This window comes from Echinops telfairi, unplaced genomic scaffold (genome assembly GCF_000313985.2).
Source record: "Echinops telfairi isolate 266 unplaced genomic scaffold, ASM31398v2 ScPeMD7_70;HRSCAF=299, whole genome shotgun sequence".
In the NCBI taxonomy this organism is placed as follows: Eukaryota; Metazoa; Chordata; class Mammalia; order Afrosoricida; family Tenrecidae; genus Echinops; species Echinops telfairi.
Genome location: NW_022103968.1, coordinates 28,815,180 through 28,835,494, shown reverse-complemented (window position 1 = coordinate 28,835,494; position 20,315 = coordinate 28,815,180). Strand labels below are relative to the sequence as shown.

Sequence of the window (20,315 nt, the reverse complement as noted above, 5' to 3'; positions counted from 1 at the left end):
ATGGAGTGACTCGTGGTTTTGAATTGCTGACCGTGCAGTTAGTAGCCCATTGAGTAACCAGTACACCACCATCAGGACTCCTAATTATCTTGGGCAGAATTTCTTTAAAATATCTCTCTCTCTCTCTCCCATATGGCTCACCTTTTATTTAGGGGAAACACCCACACATCTGTGACCCTCAGAATTCTTGGAGTATAGGCCATTTTCATAACAGCTCAAACCATTGCTTCTCTCCATTAGACGTCCCCAGGCCGAGCTCAGATTCCAACTCTCTTCTGTTACCTCCAGGCCTAGAAACATCTCTCCACCTCTCCAAATATGAGTAGTTCTCTTGTTTGACTTTTTCTGAAGGTGAAGCATCTCCTGTCCTAGCGAGAAGAGGGAAACACACATCACGCACACAACTCACTCCCAAGGAATGCTCTTTCTTAACTTCAGCCTGGACGAGGTTGCAAAACTTATTTTTTATTACCTCACGTGCACCTTCTGATGCTGGTCTAGCACCTTGTTTTAAAACACAGTCCTATTTGGCACCGATTGCCTGAGAGCCTCAGGTGAAACTGGTACAGAGGGCACCACTTCAATGCACTATATACACATTTTGACAACAGTTTTTCATGGCTTTAACAGTACCTCAATCTTCATAAACATTTTGATATTGGGTGTGGTACTCTCCATTATCCAGAATTTTGATATTGGGTATTGTATTCTCCATTCTCCAGATGAGAAAATCAAGTTTGGAAATTACCAAGGGATTTGCTAAGTATGATATTGCTTCCATTTCCTCCCAGTAGTATGCAAGTGGCCAATTAGAATTGCAATCCAGGTGTCTCTAAACGTCACCACACCAAAGAGGAAACACTCGCAGGGTTAGGAAGGACACACGAAGGAGCGTCACTGAGGAGTGAGACAGCTGCCCCAGCTAGACGGCGTTCAAAAAACACAGAGCATTCCACCCTGTGCATGGGGTTAGAGTGGAGGGGTTTGGAGAGAGAAGACAAAGGAAAGATTAGGGTGGTGGTGATTAATGATTGATTACAGATAAAATTAGCTTCTGTTTTGAAGGTCAGCAATTCTGCTGAGAGAGAGTGAGAATGCTCTCTGGTTAATTGGCGCCAGCCCCAGTTCAATGACACATGATGGGAGCCATAAACGCATCCTTTCACAAAACACAGTCTTTCCAGTGCGGCTTCAGTTTTGTTTTTTGTCTTAACATTTCTATTGGTATCCCTGGAGGCTTCAGTGCAGCCGGCCTTTCTTGATTGTTTGCTACCATCACATGGTTGACTGTGCAGTTTTGAATGTCAACTGAAATGTCTTACGTTTTGAAAGCATTGGGCAATGACAATGTGAATGGAGCACAGCAAAGGACAGCGGTTCAGGAAATACTCTCCCTTCAAGTGATGAGGCTGATGAGACGGAATTGCTTCTCAAAATAAAAGGAAGAAAGCTAAGGTGAGAGCAAAATACCAGACTGTTAATATGATGTAATGGTGCACAAAGAGTTGAGAGAAAAAGATAGTATTCTTGAATTTCGGGCAGAAAACCATTCACAATATCAGTGATATGAAGTTGCTATGGTAGCTTTGAGGTGCCCTAGCTACTCAGGTGAGTTCTGGGAGAGCCTGGTCAGGTTTGAAATTGATCATGTGAGATAAAAGCGATAACGTAGATGAAAAAAGATGAGAGGACATGCTTTAATGACATGTAATCAGAGTTTATTGCAATGATATATTATTAGCAAACTATAATTGTGTATTAATTAAATCACATTTGTAATAAATATTTATTGTATGTGCTGTTAGGACAATTGTTTTACTTAGAACTGGAAGGAATACTAAAGTACTAAAAGTTGATTGCCTTCTGCTGTCACATGTTGGTGTATTAGGTGTGATACTGCACTTTGCATTTATGAGTAATTTTTATCCATTTTGCAAGACTATTAAGTGTTAGTAGTGAAATGGCACCGACATAAAATATTGTTTGTTTTCACTGTATTTTGTAGAATTGAGTTGAGAATTTGTTACTAATCTTGAATTTTCAATTTAATAGTCATTGTGTTAGTCTAGGTAGACCAGAGAAACAAATCCAGAGACACTCATATATGTGTAAGAGAGAACTTTATATCAAGAAGTAACTGTGCATCCATAAGACATCCCTGCCTGATCCAGACTAACTCTATAAGTTCGATATTAGCCAATAAGTCTGATATTAGCCACAAATTCCTCTTTAGACTCATACAGCACATGCAATGATGCCGAATGCAGGAAGCTCACAAGCTGGTGGGTGGAAAGTCCTGTGGATCCAATGGCAGTGGACGCATCTCCAGGGCTCTGGCTGCCATCAGGGTGGCTCCATGTGGCTTGTCAACAGGAATGTGAAGCAGAGACAGTGTGTGTCCCTCCTCCAGGAAGAAAAAGAACAAGTTCCCAGAATCCTCATGAGAAGGCCAAGTCCACACAGGGGCATCATTGGCTGTGACCTGATTGACAGGTTGGATTCCACCCTTCACTCTTAATATCCACAAGTCGACATGTGATTATGTAACTACCACAGTTATGTAGTATTTTAGGAGTGTTCTCATCACAGTAGTGGTTTTCACAACACTATTTTTAAAGTGACTCAGTGTTGCAATGGATTCTAGTATGTTTTTTAAATGAGTTAAAATATATGAGAGGGCTCTAAAAATGTGTGGGAAAACAGAATTGAAAGATAATGGAATTTTCCACAAAATTTTTTGAATTAATAAATCATTTTATTGGAGGCTCTTACAGGTCTTTTTAAAAATCACTTTATTGGGGTCTTGTACACCGCTTATCACAATCCATACCTCCATCCACTGTGTCAAGAACATTTGTACATTTGTTGCCATCCTTATTTTCAAACATTTTCTTTCTACTTGAGGCCTTATTATCAGCTCCTCATTGCGCCTCTCCACCCCCTTCCTCATGAACCCTAGATAAATTATAAATTATTATTATTATTTCATGTCTTACACTGTCTGATGTATCCCTTCAGCCACTTTTCTGTTGCCCATCCCCCTGGGAGGGAGTCATATGTAGATCATTGTGATTGGTTCTCCCAATCTCGCCCCACCTTCCCCTTACCCTCCTGGTATGGCTATTCTCAATATTGGTCCTAAGGAGTTCATCTGTCCTGGCTCCCTGTGTTCCCAGCTCTTTCTGTACCTGTGTACATGCTCAGGTCTAGCCAGATCTGTAAGGTAGAATTGGGGTCATGATATTGGGGGAAGGAAGCATTAAAGAACTAGAGGAAAGATGTATGTTTCATTGTTGCTATACTGTACACTGACTGGGTCGTCTCCTCCTCACGACCTTCTGTAAGGGGATGTCCAGTTGCTTACAGATGGGCTTTGAGCCCCCATTCTGCACTCCCCCTCATTCACAATGATATTATTTTTAGTTCTTTAATGCTTGATACCTGATCGCTTTTACACCTTGTGATCACACAGGCTGGTGTGTTTCTTCCATGTGGGCTTTCTTGCTTCTGAGCTAGATGGCCGCTTGTTTATTTTCCAGCCTTTAAGACCCCCAATGCTATATCTTCTGATAGCTGGGCACCATCAACTTTCTTCACCACATTTGCTTATGCACCCATTTAGTGTTCAGCAATCGGGTCAGGATGGTGAGCATCATGGAATGCCAGTTTAATAAAACAAAGTGTTCTTGCATTGAGGGAGTACTTGAGTAGAGACCCAATGTCCATCTGTCACCTTAATACTAAACCTATACATATATGCACATAGACCTATTTCCCCATTGTCATATATAAATATATTTACATATGTACATGACTGTATTTAGACATCTATAAATGCGCTTTGCCTCTTAGTTCCTTCCTATATTTTCTTTTACTTTCCTCTTGTCCCAATATGATGTTCAGCCTTCATTTGGGTTTCAGTAATTCCTCTCAGTTTCATTGCTCTTGATCAAGCCCTACCAGGCATCCTACACCCTCCTCACCATCGATTTTAGATCACTTATTCCCTTGTCCCTGGATTTGTCAAACACCCACTTTCTGTCCCCCACCTCCCCCTCCCCCCCGAACTGTCAATCCTGTTGTTTTCTCATCCAGATTGTTTATCCTGCCTATCTTATCTAGATAGGCATAGGGAGATACCAATATGCAAGAAAACAAGACAGAGCAAAGCAATGCAACAGAAGAAAAGGAAACAACAACAAGAAAAGCCTATCAATAGTTCCAGGTCTGTTTGTTGACTTTTAGGACTGTTTTCCAGTCAAATCTCATGGGGTGCCAAGCCCTGGCCCCAAAGTCTGTTTTTGGTACTCCCTGGGGACTTCCTTGCTCTGCCCCCCCTTGCTGTTCTGTTGCATTCCTGTAGTGTTTCATCTTGGTGTAGCGGGGTCAGATCAGGCACAATTTCTGTGTTGTGTCTCCAGTGTTGTCCCCTAGCGTGCTATGGGTCAGCGAGGGAGGTTGTGTATCCTAGTGGGGCTAGCCCTATGGTCCTCCCTGTGCACTGGCCACTCTGAGCAGGAATATCATCCTCAGGGTTTGTGGGGCCAGGATGTGCTCTACTCTCTCTTCCTCCCCCTTCATTTGCTCCTGTGTGCTCTGAACAGACATGTCCCTCTCCCTGAGCTATAGCTTCAGTGCAAACTTCTGAAGTGAATTCTTCAGAGGGGGTGGAGGGGGGTGCTGTCCACGTAGTTGGGTTTGGGGCCGGCCCCTCAGACCTGTGTTAGTCTGGGTACTTTAGAGAAACAAATCCACAGAAACACATGTATAAGAGGGAGTTTTATATAAAGGTTAAGTGCACATCAAGAAAACATCCCAACCCACTGCTGCCCAAGCCCACAAGTCCAACATTAACCCATATGTCTGACACCAATCCACAAAGTTCTCCTCCATCTCACAAAACACACACTATGATGCTGACTGCAGGAGGAAAGCTGAATCAGTGAACATGTAAGCATCTCAGGGCTGGCAGGGGTCTCTACATGGCTGCTCCAGCACTCAGGGCTGCATCAGGGTAGCACCCATGTGGCTTCTCCTTGGGGATGTCTTGCAGGAAATGAGTCTTGCCAGCTGAAGCAAGGAACTGGCTAAGGAGCTGCACCCTGGTCCGACCATCACAAAGCAAGAGACCCGAGAACTAGAAAGGTAAGGCTCACTGAGCCATTTATCTCTCTGCCCTTCAATTAACCCCACATGTGTTTATCGGCCAAGTTGGCACAGTAAACTACCTATCTCAGACCTCTGTACTGGTTCCCTGCTTCATGCTGGTATGTTACATTCATGTCTTGGAGCACCAGGTTCAAGTCTGGTCCCTCTTTCTCTGTGGAGTTATAGACAACACTCCCCTTGGGTGAGTTAGTGCCCTATTCCCCTGTAACCCATGTCTTTTTCCCCCCCTCCCTTTTAGTTGACTACCACATGTATCCCTGGATTTGATCTTGCCCCTGCCATACTACCTGGACCTCACCCCAGGAATGTAGGTATACAGTAGCTTTTCCCCAATGGCCCTTTTGCATTTTTAAGCTTACCTCAGCAGACTCACGCTGCACTTCTCCTTTTGTGCTTGGTTTACTTCACTTAGCATTTCTTCCAGTCTTCCCATGTGGCAATGTGCTTCATGCATTCATCACTGCTGTTTAGGGAAGTGTAGCACTTCATTGTATGTAGGTACCACAGTTTTATTTATTTGTATTTAAAAATCATTTTATTGGGGGCTCTTACAACATTTATCACAATCCATACATACATCCATTGTGTCAAGCACATTTGTAAATTTGTTGTCCTCGTCATTCTCAAAACATTTGCTTTCTACTTGAGCCCTTGGTATTAGCTCCTCATTTTTTCCCTATCTCCCTGTTCCCCCTTCCCTCATGAACCCTTGATAATTTAGAAATTATTATTATTTTGTCATATCTTACACTATCCGACATCTTCCTTCACCCACTTTTCTGTTGTCTGTCCTCCAGGGAAGAGGTTATATGTAGATCCTTGTAATCAGTTCCCCCTTTCTACCTCACCTTCCCTCCTCCCTCCTGGTATCACCACTATCACTACTGAAGGGATCATTTGTCTGGGATTCCCTGTGTTTCCAATTCTTATCTGTACCAGTGTACATCCTCTGGTCTAGCCAGATTTGTAGGGCAGAATTAGGATCATGATAGTGGGAGGGGGGTGAGCATTTAGAAACTGGAGGAAAGTTGTATGTTTCGTTGTTGCTACACTGCAACCTGACTGGCTTGTCCCCTTCCTGTGAACTTCTGTAAGGGGATGTCCAGTTGCCTACAGATGGGCTTTGGGACCCCAATCAGCACTCCTCCTCATTCACAATGATATGATTGTTCTTTGATCCCTGATATCTCATCCCTTCGACACCTCGTGATCACACAGGCTGGTGTGCTGCTTCCATGTGGGCCTTGTTGCTTCTGAGCTAGATGGCCGCTTGTTTACCTTCAAGCTTTTAAGACTCCAGATGCTATATCTCTTGGTAGCTGGGCACCATCAGCTTTCTTCACATTTGCTTAGGCACACATTTGTCTTCAGCGGAGGTGTCACGAAGATGAGCATCATGCAATGCCAGTCTAATAGAATAAAGTGTTCGTGCATTGAGGGAGTACTTGAGTAGAGGCCTAATGTCTATCTGTCACCTTAATACTAAACCTATACATATATGCACATAGATTCTATTTCCCCATTATCATATATAAATATATATGTACATATTTAAATATGTACATGCCTGTATTTAGACCTCCATAATAACCCTTTACCTCCTAGTTCTTTCCTCTATTTCCTTTGACTTTCCTCCTGTCCCACTATCAGGCTCAGCTTTCATTTGGGTTTCAGTAATTCCTCTAGGTTACACTGCCCTTGATCACTCCCTACCAGGCCTCTTATACCTTCTTTGCCACTGATTTTGGACCACTTGTTCCTTTGTCCCTGGGTTTCTTAACACCACTTCCATTCCCCGACCTTCCCCTCTTGTAATCAGTCCCCCTGGAACCATCGGTCCTGTTGTTTACTCCTCCAGCTTGTTTATCCAGCCTATCTTATCTAGATAGACCTGCAGATATAATAATATACACAGAAAAACAAGACAGAGCAAAACAAAGTGACACAAGAACAGAAAAGAAAACAACAACAAAAATGACATTAAAAAAACATGTAAATAGTTCAAGGTCTGTTTGTTGACCTTTAGGAGTGTTTTCTGGTTGAGTCTGATGGGGTGCCACGCCTTGGCCCCAAAGTCTGTTTTTGTTACTCCCTGGGGACTTCCTTGCTCTGCCCCTTTACTGTTCTGTTGCACACCCTTAGTCTTTTGTCTCGGTGTGGTGGGGCCAGATCTGGCGCAATTCCCACACTGGTACCACAGTTTTTAAATCCATTTGTCTGTTGATGGAAATTTGGGCTGTTTCCAACTTCTTGCAATTGTGAACTGTGCCGCGATGAACATTGGAGCACAGATGTCTGGCCTTGGTTTGTTTCTTGCCTCTTCTGGGTAGATGCCCAGTAGGGGGATTGCTGGGTCCTATGGTAGCTCGATTTCCATGTTTTAGATATCGCCAGATCGATTTCCAGAGTGGCTGCACGTCCCTATAGGTAGACCAGCAGTGGACGGGAGTTCCCTCTCACCACAGCCCCTCCCACACTTGTTGCTTTCTGATTTTTTTATTTGGGCGATGTTTGGCTGTGTTAGGTGGTATCTGATAGTTGTTTTACTTTGCATTGGAGAGGTGGAATTAAAGGATAAATTTTCCATGAACTTTTTGAAGTCCCCTTGTTTGTAGATTTATGTAGTTTGAATCTTTCACTGACTTGAACAATGAATGATTATGGCCCTTTTTTTTTTCAAACATGTAGTGAACAGTCTTTTCAATGTCTTGCCTTGGGTGAAGTTCCCGAGGGTGTACACCCACTGCGGTATTTGGGGGTCTCAAGTGATGGGCAGTTTCAAACTCTGAGCCACCCCTCAGCGGAAAGGGGAGGCAGCCTGCTCTCATGAAGATCTCTGAAACCCGGAGGAGTGGGGCTTCTCCGTCCTCTACGAGGCAGAGTGGACTCCAGGGAAGAGGGGTCTCTTGGTGAACTTCCAGAACCTTGAGAGACTAAAATGAGCTGCTTTAAATCACCCACTGGGTGTATCACCATAGTCCAAAGGTTATAGCTTCAAGCACAGGTGCACACGCACAGGTGCACACGCACACAGGTACACGATTTCTGATTAGCCAATCATTATTTGCCTGTCCTACTCTCAGGCCTTGACCTTTGTGCCATTTCTCCATGCCACTACCTCGGATAAAGTCTGGGATTTTAAATTCAGAAGAGCCCATTAGTAAAGTCCCTGGGGCTGTTTCCATTAGGGATAACCGTTTGCTTTATTTATTTGTTTATTTTTAAACTTTATTTATTTTAATCGTTGCTTTAGATCACTGTGGAAATGACCCCCTCCAGTCCTGAGACCTCTCCTGCTGGGGCGCTGTGGGAACAAACGGTGTCTTTCTGCCATGAAGTTACTGAACTCAGCACCCTGACCTTTGGACTTCCCACTCTCTCAACTTCACCCTCGTGTCTCGTGTCCTGATCACCCCTGGTCAGCACCGTTACACAACCAGATTTATGGGTTACGTCTGAAGCCAGGGAGAACTTTGAAGTTCATACAGCGATAGAGAGGGGACTGCAAAAAAGAAACCCAAAAACCATTTTAAATGGATAACGTCACCTGTCTGACAAAAGGAGAAACAATGTGAACATCAACTCCACGTAGATTCAACAGCTACTTCGTGGGTGCCTGGTGGTGCCAGGAAAGGAACACGTATGCAGTGACCTCGACAGCAGGGAGCAAGACTGACCACTGTCTCAAGGGAAGGAAGACCTTGAGCGAGGATTTCCACATGCGATCCCCAAACCAAAACCCACTGCCGTCCAGTGGGTTCTGATTCCGTGACTAGCGAGACCCGATAGCACAGGGTAGAACTGCCTCTTTGGGTCTCCAAGGCTGCATCTACGGAATCAGAAAGCCTATCTTTCTCCTGAGGAGTGGCTGGCGGATTCAAACTGCTGACTGTGTGGTTAGCAGCCCAGCTTGGAAGCCACTGCACCACCGGGGCTCTTTTCCAGGTGAGATGAAATAAGCCAAACCAAGCTCGGTGCTATGGAGCTTCATCTGACTCCTGGAGACCCGACAGGAGAGGGTAGAACTGCCTCGTTGGGATTCCGAGTCTGTAAGTCTCTACATGAGCAGAGTCTCCTGTTCTCCCAAAGAGCACCTGGTCGTTTTGAACCGCCCAACTCGTAAACCAACAGACCCCCAGGGCTCCCGTGCAGGTGTGATAAGACTATGTAAATGGAAGAAATGGAATGTAAAGAGAATGTTTACAAAGGAGGGAAAAAGAGGAGCTAATATCAAGGACTGAAATAGAAAGTAAATGCTTACAAAATAATGATGGTAACATGTACAAATATGTTTGATACAATTGATGTATGGATTGCTGTAAGAGCCAACATTAAAATTATCTTTTAATAATTAAAAAAAGAAAGTTGAAGTATGAGAATCACAGAATAACAGAAAGCTAAGACAGTAAGTCACCAATTTTAAAATAAACAAAGGATTTGAATAGATATATCTCTGAAGAAGATATACAAATAGCTAATAAGGCCATAAAAGATATTCAACTTACTCATTGTTGGGTAAGGCCAATCAAAATCATAATGTGATATTACTTGACACTCGCTCACTGACACTGACAATTCTGACCCAGAGTGACCCTGAAGGATCGCGTAGACCTGCCCCTGTGGGTGTTTCTGAGACTGTAACTGTTTAGGGGAGAAGATAGCACATCTTTCTCCCAGGGAGCAGCTGGTGGGTTTGAACTGCTGGCTCTGCGGTTAGCCCCCCAGTGTGTAACCCACTATGACACCAGGGCTCTAGTGACCCTCACTAGGAAGTCTTTAACAGATCGACACTAGCAAGTGTTAGTGAGGATGGAGCATTAGGCCCCTCATATATACTGCGGGTGCAGGCACTATAGGAAGCATTTTGGTAGCTCCTCAATATAGATGTCACAGACATTAAACATAGGACTACTGTATAACCTAGTAGCTCCACTTCCAGATATCTGCCCAAAAGAATTGAAACACACCCACAAAAAGACTTGAATATAGATGTTTGTAGCAGACTTAACATAGTAAAAAGTGGAAACAAATCAAATATCCATCAACTAATGGGTGGGTAAACAAAATATAGCAGAATATTACTCAGTGATCATGAACCATGAAATTCTGATACGTCCTAGCATACACATGGACCATGACAAGTTATGCCGAATGAAAGAAGCCAGTCACCGCAAGTCACACACCATTGGTCTGTTGCCCTTGCCCTTTATATACAAAGCATCCTGAACATTGTTCTATCAGCCACGTGGACTCAATCTACTAGACAAATTGGCTTGACGGCAATAAGTCGTCTGTGGAAAATACAGTGGGTTAACTCTAACATGGGAGAAAAATAACAAAATTAGAAACTATTTAATGAAGAACACAATACCAAATGATGGCCCTTGAGTCAAGTTTGACTTCATGGAAACCCCACTGGACGGGGGAGACCTGGCCCTGTGCATTTCCAAGAATGTAACTCTCTACAGGAATAGAAAGCCGTCTTTCTCCCTCAGGTCAAATTGAGTCTTAATATTTGCTATAATAAATACATAACAGGAATCCACAGGGGTCTTTTAATGATGGGAGGCATGACAAAGTGATGCTTCAGTAGGAACACCCCGACAAGCCTTTTCCTGAGACGTACTTTCAGCTTGCAGGAGTTTGATCTGCCCCTTTTTTCCTAGCTTGTGAACAGCTTTGGAACCTTAGGAGAGATAAAGGACACCTTTATATTTCATGAATGACCAGTGTTGACAGAGGGGGAAATGAAACAGTGGAAATACTTATAAAATCAAAGGGATGAGGTTGCAGACTTTTCGAATGAGAAGTAGAAAGTATGAATCCCACGCTTCAGCAAAGCAATTAAACCCAAAGCCAGTTGAACTGGCTGAATCCAAAGGGAGTCCAAAACCCAGACCAACCTTTGGACTGCAGGTCACATCCCAAGTATAATACGCCAGATTCTCTGGCAGGCCACCCTGAGAGTTCCTGATGCCGAGCGGGCGAAATGGTGCTCCTGGAAGTGCCTACTCTTACCCTGACGATTTGTGTCGCTTGCCTGATTTTTCTTTGGGTATGGAGGAACAGTCAGCGCCAGGGAAGCCTCCCTCCTGGTCCAATGCCTCTTCCCATCATCGGGAATATGCTGCAACTAGACCCCAAGGACCTCCCTGCATCCTTCTCCAAGGTAAGGGCCTGTGATCTCCCTGCAGTGCGTCTCAGACTACAGCTAGCTGGTGGTCTTACCTCAATCTCGTGTGTTCTGCTCATCACGGAGACACTCTGGGGTGTCTATTTCTGTATTACTGTGTGGACGAGAACTCTTCAGAGCTGGTAAGGAGGGATGTTGACCTGAATGGAAATAGTGGTTCAGTTCTGTTGAATGAGAGCATTGTGGTACCAGAACATAATTTAATTCAAAGGCTTCCATCCCTCTCTGAAGATCACACCACCAAGAGACAAGCCAAATCCACAAACAGTATCACTTGCATATGAGAGCTGAGTGAAAATCTTGGTTCTTTCTGACAATGTTAGTATAGGCTTGATCAAATTACTTACATGTGATTGGGAAATAATGGCAGTACTTAGTCCCTGAAGTTATTGTATTGATTTATTAAGCTAATGCATTCACCTTACAATTACAATGTCTGGCAAATGTAATAAAAGTCCTTTTATGTTATGATTAATTATGTTACTTTTAAGGAATAAGCCTGCTCTCAGGAAGCCCAACCCTGCTAGGTGTTCTGACGTTAAATATTCCTTGGGGAAAAGACATTGTCGCTCTGAGTTCATGGTGCAAAAACAGATCTCCCGGAAAGAAGAACCAGCCCTGGAGATGTCTTCTTTGGTCATCAGTCCTAGCACTAAATAATTAATGTATTTGATAAACATTTAATGAGCCCATACTCTTTGACAAGCTCTGGGAATACTGCCATGAACAAAGAGGCAAAACACCAGCCTAACTTAACTAATATTCTAGCGAGGGGCATCAGACAATAAGCACAAGAGATTAGTAAGGTACTTAGCACTTTAGGTGTGATATGTGTAAGTGCTCAAGAGAGAAGGGAGAGCGAGGGTGAACATATAAAAAGTAAGGTTTCAGCGACAACATTGGAGTAGCCGAAGGTGCTTTGTGTTTTAACCAGATCACTCTACTGTTGATTTCTGTAGCTTCAAACTAGTAGGAGAGTGGAATTAGGATGTGTGTCTGTCTGCTTTGTTCTTCTTTTTCAAGACTGCCTTGTCTATTAGGGGTCCCTTGCAATGCCATCTACATTAGGGATGGCTTTTCCATATCTGCAAAGATGAGTGCTAGAATTTTTATTGGGATTGCATTCAATCTGTATATTGCTTTGGATTATTAACATCTTCACATGGCGTCCTCCAATCTATGTACATGAAACTTTCCCCCAACTTATTTAGGTCTATTTATTTCAGTCATGTTTCTAAATCTTTTACCTCCATGATGAAATTTATTCCTAGCTATAGTATTCTCTTAGATGCTACTGTCAATGTGATTGTTTCTTAATTTCCCTTCTAGAGAGCTCATTCCTGGTGTAGCAAAACACAGCTGAGTGTGGTGGGCTGACTTTGTATGCTGAAAAGATGCTGAATTCCGTGATCGCTCTAGAAGCTTTCCTGTGGATTCTAGAGGTGGGGTCATACATGCCATCTGCCAGTGGACATAGTTTTATTTCCCTCTTTCTCCAATTGGATCGCTTTTCTTTCTTTTTCCTGTCTCATGCATCTGGCTCGGACTTCCAGTACAGTTCTGACCGGTGGTGGGCAGAGCAGGTGGCCTTGTGTGGTTCCTTTGCTTAAGGGGCAGCTCTCGGAGCGTAGCTGCGGGCTTCCAGAAAGGTTCTTTGTCCCAGTGAGCAATGTTCCTTCTATTCCGAGTGTGTTGAATGTCATTATCATAAAACAGTATTGCGTTTTGAGCTTCCAACCAGTTCGTTCTGGTTCAACCTCCTGCTAAGAATGTGTCTTTCCAACCAACACCCCCCCCCCACCCCAATATACTGAATCAAAATCTGTATTTTGACAAGACTCCCACGAATATATTCTTATGAAGACATAAGAATCATGTGGCGCTTTAGAAGAATCACCTGGGACCTTCTTGAAATGCTGATTCTGATTTCGTAGACCTGGGGCTAAAAGGCAAACTCTCCGCAGAGGGTGGGACCTGAACAAACTGGTCTGAAGCCTTGATTTTGTCAAAGGCTTTCCCTGTGTTGATGGGGATGGTGAGCCTTTTCCTTTTTCATTCGTTGAGTTTCTACTGTTGAACTGCCCTCGCATTCCCAGGATAAGTCCTTATTCATGACGTATAATTATTTTTTAATTAAATCATTTTATTGGGTGCTCTTCCAGTTCTTATCACAATTCATACATACCTCCATTGTGTCCAGCACATTTGTACATATGTTGCCATCATCATTTTGTCTTTAAAAAAAATCATTTTATTGGGGACTTGTACAACTCTTATCACAGTCCATACATCAATGGAATCAGGCATTTTGTACATATGTTGCCCTCATTCTTTTCTAGACAGTTACTTTCTATTGAGGCCTGGGTATCTGCTGGTCACACACACACCCCGCCCACCATAAGCCCCTGATAGATTGTACATTATTATTATTTTCATCTCTCACACCGACTGCTGTCTCCCTTCCCCCATGTTTTCTGTTTACTTCCCCCTGGAGAGGGGTGTATGGTTATGTGTCAATCATTGCGATTGGTTCTCCCTTCTCTCCTTCCTCTCCCCCTCTTCCCTCTATCCTGGTATCACTATTCACACTCCTGTTCCTGGATCCTGTGCGTTGTGAGCTCCCATCCCTTTCTACACCTGTGTACATGTTCCGGTCTAGTATGAATTGAGAAGCCTCAATGGGGTCGTGGTAGTGGGGGGTGAGGAAGCCTCAAGGAACCAGAGGAACATCGTGTGTTTCATTGATGCTTACTGCACCCTGGTGACTCATCCCTTCCCTGTGGCCCCTCTGTGGGGGGATTGTTCCACTATCTACAAATGGGCTTTGGGTCTCTGCTCCAATGCCCCTCATTCTCAACAATATGTTATGTGTCTGCTGATGCCTATTACCTGGTCCCTATGACTCCTCATGATCGCACTGGCAGTGTGCTTCTTCCATGTGGAATTATTGCTTCAGTGCTGAATGCTGACTTGTGTAACTTCAAGCCTTTAAGATCTCAGATGCCCTATCTTTTAATAGACGGGCACCATCTGCCTTCTTCACCACACTTACTTATGCACCTGTTTTGTCTTCAGCCATTGTGTCCTGAGGGTGAACATTTCAGACTGTTGATTTGTTAGAACAAAGTGTTCTTGTATTGAGGGACAGTATGAGTAGAACCCAAAGTCCTTCCACTCCCTTAGTGTATTGCCATATAAATACATACATAGGCCAATATCTCTATTTTTGTGGATTAATATATTTACATATGTACACCGCTATGTTTATACCTCATCCAGTGCTTTGATTCCTAGGTCCTTCCTCTGTTTCCTTCCTCCTGCCCCACTGTCACTTTCCCCTCATTTGCGTCTCTTGGTACATCCTCTTAGCTAGTTTTCTGTTGCTCCCACCCCACCACCACCACCACCCCACCACCCGTAACCCCCACCCTGCCTCAAATCCCTATCTTCTCCTTGTTATTGACTCCAACAGCCCAGTTGGTGCCTGTCCCTGGCACAGTCTGCTCACCACCTCCTTCCTCCATCACCCTCACCTCCCAGGTCTCCCTGCTCTCTGCTCGGGCATGCCTCCCGTGCCTATCCTTTATAGGTAGGTACACCAACTATCACATAGCCTAAACTGATTTTGAAAAATGAAAATAGTAAATAATTTTTTTTTAAGGAAAAAGAGAATACACAAAAATCCTGGGTCTGTTGGCTGGCCTTCAAGACTGTCCAGGAGCTGCCCCTCCTGGCCTGGAGCACCACTTGAGGGCTCGTAAGGTGCTTAGTAGCTCTGCCTTGCTCCAGCTGCTGATCTGGTATGCTACCTTCTTGGTTCACTTCATTTTGAGGGGTTCAGACCACACTGCCCTCCCACCATGTGACCCCAGAAATGAGGGGACTGGGCAACCAACAACAGCATGTGTCATGCTGTCCCCTTACTGAGGCAGACTGCGACAGATGTATAATTCCTTAAATCCACTGTTGGGTTGGTATCTGGCTTGCTAGTATTCTGCTGAGGGTTTTCAACCATACTGAGTAGGGTGATGAAGGGCTGGTGATGAGGGACAACGTTGTTGATATCATCAGATGGATCTTGGATGAAAGCAGAGAACGCCAGCAAGACGTTCACCCCTGTTTCACTGACTCTGAAAAGGCAGACAACTGTGTGGTTCATAACAAATGATGGAGACCGTTGCAAAGGAGGGGGATGCTAAAGCACGTAAGTGTGTGCATGCAGAACCTGGACACTCCCCAAGAGGCACGTCTTAGAACAGAACAAGGGGTAGACTGTGTGTGGCTTAAAATCAGGAAAGGTGTGTGTCTTTCCACCATACTTATTCCACTCGTATACGGAGCAAATCATCCTCGAAGCTGGTGTCTTTGATCTTTGCAACAAACCGACTTCTGATGCTGCTGGTTCTCGCTATTGCTTCTTTTCTCTGCTCCACGCATTTCTGCTGTATGCCAGTTCTTTGCTATTGGCTTCTTCAGGCTAGTCTGTGTTTTGTTTCCCAATACGGAGCCATTTTATAAATTGTGAATTAGGCAACGGCTTCGGATTTAGTTATCTTTTCCTTACCTAACTCTTCCAGGTGTAGAAGTAGACTATGAATTTGAGATCTATCCTTAGAATTTTCCTCTGAGCATTGCTTTTGCAACACTCTAGACTCTTGGTACAATGGCTTTCGTTTCTATTCAAACCTACATGTTTTCTGCTTTCTCTTGATTCCTTCTTTGATGCCAATGGTTGTTCAACTTCCACATATTTGTATATTTTCCACTTTTGTTTCTGTTACTAATTTCTGTTCTCATTCCATTGTGATCAGAGGAGAAACTTTTTAATTTTTCAGTTTCTTACGACTTATTGTAGTAGTTAGCTTAAAATGCAACACCTTATTATTTGATCTTCCTTTTGACCCATTTTCAAGTTGTTTCAGCTTTTAACATTTTCTGCTTTCTTTTCGAATGAGATTTCTTTTTTGTTTTGTCTAGTTGCTGTTGGGTTTTATTTGTTTGTATTTTTTTGTGTTGTGTTTTGTCTCACTTTCTGTGTATGAAATCCTGGACAGGAAGATCTACAGAGATGGTAAGTGGATTGATAATTGCCTAGGGGTGTGGCAGGGGAGGCTGGAAGGAAGGGGAGCTGACAACCATGGTCACCCCAACAAATTGTTCTGACACTGGTTGTGATAATGACTGCACAAACCTGTTTAATAAGATTGAATCATTAAATTGTATGACATGTGGGATATCACCCAATAAAACTGTACATTTTTAAAACCAAAAACAGATTGATACTTGCTTTGTGATTTCTATTTATTCTTAATATTTTCTAATTATGTTGGGGGAGGATAGGAGTGTGCAGTGGCTCCCCTTGCCATCAAGACTTCCTCTCTAAAAACCAGAGTTGGGGTTTGTTTGATGTGGCAAAGGTGTGCAAAGGGGGACACGCCAAAAGCTCGGGTTATTTCCACATGTGCACTTGCATTTTCTGCAAATATAGCCACAAATGTAGTGGAGCAGACAAGGCACAGTTATGAAAACTTCTTAAACACAGAAAACCATGTGAGGGAATGAGTCCCCGGGCCTGGGGGGCTCAGGACGTCAGCACGGGGAAGACCTAGGACAGCGTTTTACCTCTGATTTTGGCGGGTAGCCACTGGTGGCCTAGAATAGAGAGCGGCTCTCGAAGGTGTTCCTATCAGCCCCTCCCTGTCCACGGAAGGGAGAGTGGTCCAACTTGACTCTGTGGGAGAGAGATGAGGCTTTGTGACAGGACCTGCAGAAATGGTTTCTTGGAGGAATGGCAGGGGAGGTTGGGAGGGGGGGAATGGGAGCGAATAACAATGAATACAAGAAGATAGAAAATGTAAACATCATTGTGGTGTTGACTTTATGACTCTTCTTAATATGACTGAACTGTTGAGTTGCACAAAATATGAATTATATGCTAATAGACTATTAGTAAATAACAAATAAAATAGATGATTCTATGACTATTCGTCTGGTTCCATCCCTAAAATGGAATTGTTGGAGCAAAGGCTAAGTCCCATGTCAAATTAGTACTTAATCTCTACTGTGAGCCTCCAAGCGAGCTCTTCCACAGTGGCACTCTTGTCTTTTCAGCTGGCTAAGGAATACGGCCCTGTCTACACCCTGCGCATTGGCCCGCAGCTCACCGTGGTCTTGCATGGATACGAGGCAGTGAAAGAAGCTCTGATTGATCAGGGGGACGAGTTCCTCGGTAGAGGATCAATGCCAATCGCTGAACATACCCTAAGAGGATATGGTATGTTTCCAATACAATTATGCATTATTTTATTCACATCTGAATATTTAGCCAAAAAGTCTGATGAGCTAACTTGATGAGTATCTGTTTTGCACAAAGCAGTTGATTTAGATGCTCTGATAACACCACCGAGACCACTGTCACAGACTCCAAAGGCCCCAGTGGTGATTCTGTGACGATGCTTCAGGAAAAGCCATCTGTGACTATTCATATTTTATAAATAACCTTCAGAAAAAGACAATCAGTTTTGAGGTCCTACAGTTGAGAAAGCTGGGAAAGCCACGTGTGGGTTTAGGTCTGACATGGTACCAAGGCTGCGACCATACACAAACAAGTAGATATTGAAATCCCTGTGGTTTCCATGGCGGCCTGTTGGTAACAGGGTAGTGAAGGTGATCATGGTGAAGAGAGCTGCAGTCAGGATCTACTTCTCCAGAAGGATGATAGGTTCACTGATAAGTCACTGAATGATTAGACTTCAGTATTTTGCCATATATTCCTTGTTTGGCATCAAATAGTACACAATCAAAGAAAAATTTAGGATAGTTTGAATGTCCCCACAATACCACTTAGGAATAATAAAATTAAAAGTTCAAGAGAAAAGCAACTCAATTATGTTCAAAGCCTATCTATGGATAGCAAAATAAATATAATGCAATTTGCATGTGTTTAAACAAAGGTACAATAGGGTCTACCCTGGGTTACCGCTCTTTTCCCCTAAACAGGTTGATTCCACTGGCTGTGCGGGAGCAATTAGATTAACTCTTAACTAGAAACATAAGGTACTGGGCTGGACTGACCTGAAGTGGGGGAATTTTTCATCACTTGCAGTTTTTGTAACCCTGAGGAAAGTAATTTATAAGCTTCCTATCAAATCCTTCTTACTGCTCATTAGTTACACATGACAGAAACTCCTTCCCTCAACCTCTCTAATCTGGAAAAAAATAAAGAACCAAAACCACACTCACTTCCATTCAGTTGATGCTGATGCATAGCGACCTTGTAGGATGGGATCACCCTGCCGCTGTAGGTTTCTAAGACACTATTCATGGGAATAGAGAGCCCTGTCTTTCTCCCAAGGAGAGTCTGATGGTTGCAAACTGCTGACTTTCAGATTGCAGCCCAACCCATAACCCCCACACCACAAGGGCTGCTAAGAGAAGACCAATCAAAACATTTGTAGTTCTCCTTCCCCAGTGAAGTTCTCTTCTGAAATACTAAAGGGCTTGCTTAGATCCCTGAACAAATGTAATCTAGTGTTGCAAATTCCTGCTCGTGATGCATGTCAGCATGCATTGTTGAAACATGACCTGCCTTTAAGTCAGTGTTTTGCCTAGTTGCCTAACCTTTACACATTTGTCATGCTGAAAGAATGGAACAGTTCAAACCTTCTTTTATTTGTGCAGTGTGTATCCTATTCTGGCATCCTTAAAAGTATAAATAAAGCCCCAATCCCAACTACATGGACAGCACCCTCCCTATCTCACACCACCAAAGAATTTACTTCAGAGGAGAGCAGTGAAGCTACAGATCAGTGAGAGGGACATGCCTGATCAGAGCACACAGGAGCAAATGACAGGGGAGCCAGAGAGAGTGGAGAACATCCTGGCCCACCAAGTCTTGAGGACCATATCCCTGCTCACAGCAGCCAATGCACAGAGAGGACTATATGGCCAGCGCCACTAAGAGACACGACATCCCTCACTGACCCATAGCGCTACGTGGGACAATAATGGAAACACAGTGAAAGAATTGTGCCTGATCTGACCCCACTACACCGAGGCAAATGATTAAGGGAGTGCAACAGAACAGCAAGGGGAGCAGAGCAAGGAAGTCCCAAGGGAGTACCAAAAACAGACTTTGGAGCAGGAGCATGGCACCCCATCAGACTCTACAGCAAAACACTCCTAAATGTCAACGAACAGATCTTGAGCTATTTACAGGCCTTTTGTGTGTGTCATTGGTTTTTTATTGTTGTTTTGTTTTCTTTTTTACTTTGTTTTGCTCTGTCTTGTTTTGGGTGCATATTATTATCTCTGCAGGTCTATCTAGATCAGATAGACAGAATAAACAAGCTGGAGGAAAAAACAATGGGACCAATGGTTCTGGGGGGACATGGGCTATTGGGAGGTGGGGAAAAGGAAGTGGGTGTTAACAAACCTAGAGACAAGGGAACAACAAGTGATCCTAATTAGATAGCAAGGAGGGTGTAGGAGGCCTGGTAGGGCTTGATCAAGGGCAATGTAACTGAGAGGAATTACTGAAACCCAAATGAAGGCTGAGCATGATAGTGGGACAAGAGTAAAATAAAATGAAATAGGGGAAAGAAATGGGAGGCAAGGGGCATTTAGAGTGATCTAAATACAGGCATGTAAATGTGTATGAGAGGTGGAAAACGGAGGCACAGAGCAGAGATAGAATTCAGCCAAGAAGGTGAAGTTAAGAAAGGTTTTATTGAGGCAGGGAAAGAACTCCTGGGTGAAGTCCATAACCTAACAAGCTAGGTTAAGGAAGTAGCACCAGGCAGTAAGGTGGTGGGATGTATATAGGGTTTGAGTTCAGGACGTATTTACTGAGAAGGGGAAGGGAGTTTTTTGGTGCTGTAGCTGCAGGATTTGAGCCAGGATAGGGCCTGTGAGCAAATCATCTTGTTTTTGCAAACTTGCTTCATGCTTCAGT

At 43.6% G+C, this 20,315-nt stretch overlaps 1 protein-coding gene across 1 annotated transcript in view; it reads left to right on the top strand.

Moving 5' to 3' along the window:
• Window positions 1–11,128: 11,128 nt before the first annotated feature.
• Window positions 11,129–20,315, top strand: part of LOC101650213 (cytochrome P450 2C23-like) — a 44,973-nt gene continuing 35,786 nt past the window's right edge. The window contains exons 1-2 of the mRNA XM_013004208.2: window positions 11,129–11,338; window positions 17,474–17,636. Of these exons, the coding sequence (XP_012859662.1) occupies window positions 11,159–11,338; window positions 17,474–17,636 (343 nt within the window). The 5' untranslated portion in view covers window positions 11,129–11,158. The remainder of the gene's footprint in view (window positions 11,339–17,473; window positions 17,637–20,315) is intronic.